This window comes from Kryptolebias marmoratus, linkage group LG12, assembly GCF_001649575.2.
Source record: "Kryptolebias marmoratus isolate JLee-2015 linkage group LG12, ASM164957v2, whole genome shotgun sequence".
Classification (NCBI taxonomy): domain Eukaryota; kingdom Metazoa; phylum Chordata; class Actinopteri; order Cyprinodontiformes; family Rivulidae; genus Kryptolebias; species Kryptolebias marmoratus.
Window position 1 is genome coordinate 379,704 of NC_051441.1, and position 2,491 is coordinate 382,194.

Genomic DNA, 2,491 nt, shown 5'->3' on the forward strand with positions numbered 1-2,491 from the left:
ACAGGGGGTGTTACTGCAGGTGGTGTTACAGGGGGTGTTACTGCAGGTGGTGTTACAGGTGGTGTTACTGCAGGTGGTGTTACAGGGGGTGTTACAGGTGGTGTTACTGCAGGTGGTGTTACAGGGGGTGTTACTGCAGGTGATGTTACAGGTGGTGTTACTGCAGGTGGTGTTACAGGTGGTGTTACTGCAGGTGTTACTGCAGTTGTTACTGTAGGTGTTACTGCAGGTGGTGTTACAGGTGGTGTTACTGCAGGTGGTGTTACAGGGGGTGTTACTGCAGGTGATGTTACAGGTGGTGTTACTGCAGGTGTTACTGCAGGTGTTACTGTAGGTGTTACTGCAGGTGGTGTTACAGGTGGTGTTCCAGCCCTGACAGCCTGTTTAACCTTCAGCCTGTTTGGTCTATTCCACAGTGAAATGAAGCAGAACATGTCAGACTTCAGTGCTGCTGTTTTAAACTTGTGTTTCTCATGTTTAACTTTAATTACATTTACAGTCTTTAAACTTATTACATGTTATTGTTTACAGAAATACCCTAATACAAAACCAAAGTGACTAAATGTTTTTCTGTTATCCAGTCCTTCAGATAGGAGACACTAAAGCAGAAAAAGATGAACGTTTTAAATCAAAGTGGCAGATGTTTGGTATCCCCTGTAATGTTGATGATTTTATTCCTCATGTTTTCTTTGAGAAGTTTGATCTTTAGTCTAAATAATTCCTTTTTTCCAGAGCCAACACAAATCTACAGATTCCTGCGCACAAGGAACCTAATCGCTGTGAGTGTTTCGGTTTTAAAGTCTCATAAATGACCTGCATGGATGAGATGACAGCTTCTGGATCTCTCCTTCTTCCCTTTCAGCCGATATTCCTGCACAGGACCCTCACATATATGTCCCACAGAAACTCCAGGAGTAACGTCAAAAGGTAAAACTGCAGCTTAGACTGATAAGATCAGTTTCCTTTTTAGCAAACCTGCAGATGTTGTCGGGTTGGAGCCTGGTTGGAGCCGCTCAGTCTGCCTGTCTGAAAGCAGGTCAGCAGTTTGGATGAGTGAAAGTAGACCCGGGTTCGATCAGTCACAGCTGAGACAGAAACGGTTTTCAGTTGAGCTGCTTTGCATAAAGATGCTGCGCAGAAGAATGAAGACTGCTGAAACACGTGGGGCTGCCTGTTCACTGAAGGGCTGGGAGATTACAGACAATACAGGAAGGCTTTGGGCTGAAAATGTGGCACATCGACAGTGAAGCTGTGTCAGACGGTCCGAGTTGATCATCAGGTGGTAAATAGTTTCCAGCTGGCTGTTCCTAACTGAGAGAAAACTGCAGAACTGAAGTGTTTGTGTTGTTTAACTGCTACCATCGGTGCTCGATAACTGGAATAAGAACAGAATCTGTCATGTTTTTATGTTTTGATTAGAAAAGCTTTAGTTTTGGTCAGAAGTTGGTTTATTTTAGCTCTGTTCCTGTGAGCTGCAGTTGTTCTCGCTGTTAGAAACCCGCTGCCTCTCAGCTCAGTTTCCGTTTCTGCTGCGCTCGTGTGCTCGTGCACACGGCGCGCTTCACGCTCCTCGGCTCCTTAAAAGACAGATTTTTTCCACAGACCAAGCAGAAGTGTCTGTGTCCAACATTCTGCCAAGTTTTTACTGAAAATCAGGGACCTGATGGATCCACGGCTGACCATCGACCTGCAGGATATGTAAATGTTTTTAAATCAGATGAGTCTGAAGACCACACATTCTCCTGCAGGGTTAGGGTTATCCGGCCTCTCTGCGGTTTGTCCAACAGGAATAAAACCTTCTTTCTGTCTGAAAGGCTGTTCTGCTGAGCCTCACAGCTGTTTCTACTTACTGTGGCTCCTCACGTTAAAGTTGGACAGTTTCTTAAAGGTGCACAACAGAAACAAACTGATCCTTTCAGCCAGATGTGCACGTGTTCCTATTTATTTCACATCTGTATACAGTGCAGTGGTTGAGGAAATAAAATGAACGTTGTTGTTTTTTTACCAACGTCACTTTAATGCAGACAAGCTGTAAAAGTAGAAAATTCAGTGGTTTTTAAATTTTTCATTCATATTAAGAGCTCATAGCTGCTGCTGCCTCCTCAGCATCTAACTGGCTTTCTCACCTGTTTGTCTCCTAAAGTTTACAAAGTTTTGTTGCTTCACGCTCCAGGAAACATGCAAACATTCAGCTCTTTACGCAAGTTTAGTCCGAACTGCCAGACCCAGACGGGCAGCAGCAGTTTGTTCACAGCTTTAGACCCAGGAAGTATAACGCTGAGGTGAGATTCATTTGGTTTGCAGCTGATTCCAGTCACTAAAGGAGGACATTTCTGTCCTCATAAGGCAGGGACAGCAGGGACAAGAGGAAGGACTGAGGACCGATGGGCTCTTAAACACAGCAGAGCCATCTGATGTGTCACGATGTAAAGAGAGAAAACAGCCCTGAACATGTCACAACCCAGGCTACGGGTTCAGCTCTGCAGACAGA

General features: G+C 44.8%; 1 protein-coding gene across 3 annotated transcripts in view; it reads left to right on the top strand.

Annotated features, from left to right (window-relative positions):
* The window catches only part of LOC108229693 (polycomb protein suz12-like), a 12,075-nt gene that overhangs the window by 3,823 nt on the left and 5,761 nt on the right, over nt 1-2,491 (top strand). For 2 of the 3 annotated variants that reach the window (XM_037978825.1, XM_037978826.1), the window contains exons 2-3: nt 733-779; nt 863-927. In XM_037978825.1, coding sequence (XP_037834753.1) covers nt 733-779; nt 863-927 — 112 coding nt within the window. Of the gene's footprint in view, nt 1-732; nt 780-862; nt 928-1,121; nt 1,280-2,491 lie in introns of those variants that run through there. The other variant, XM_037978827.1, reaches the window with a different exon arrangement.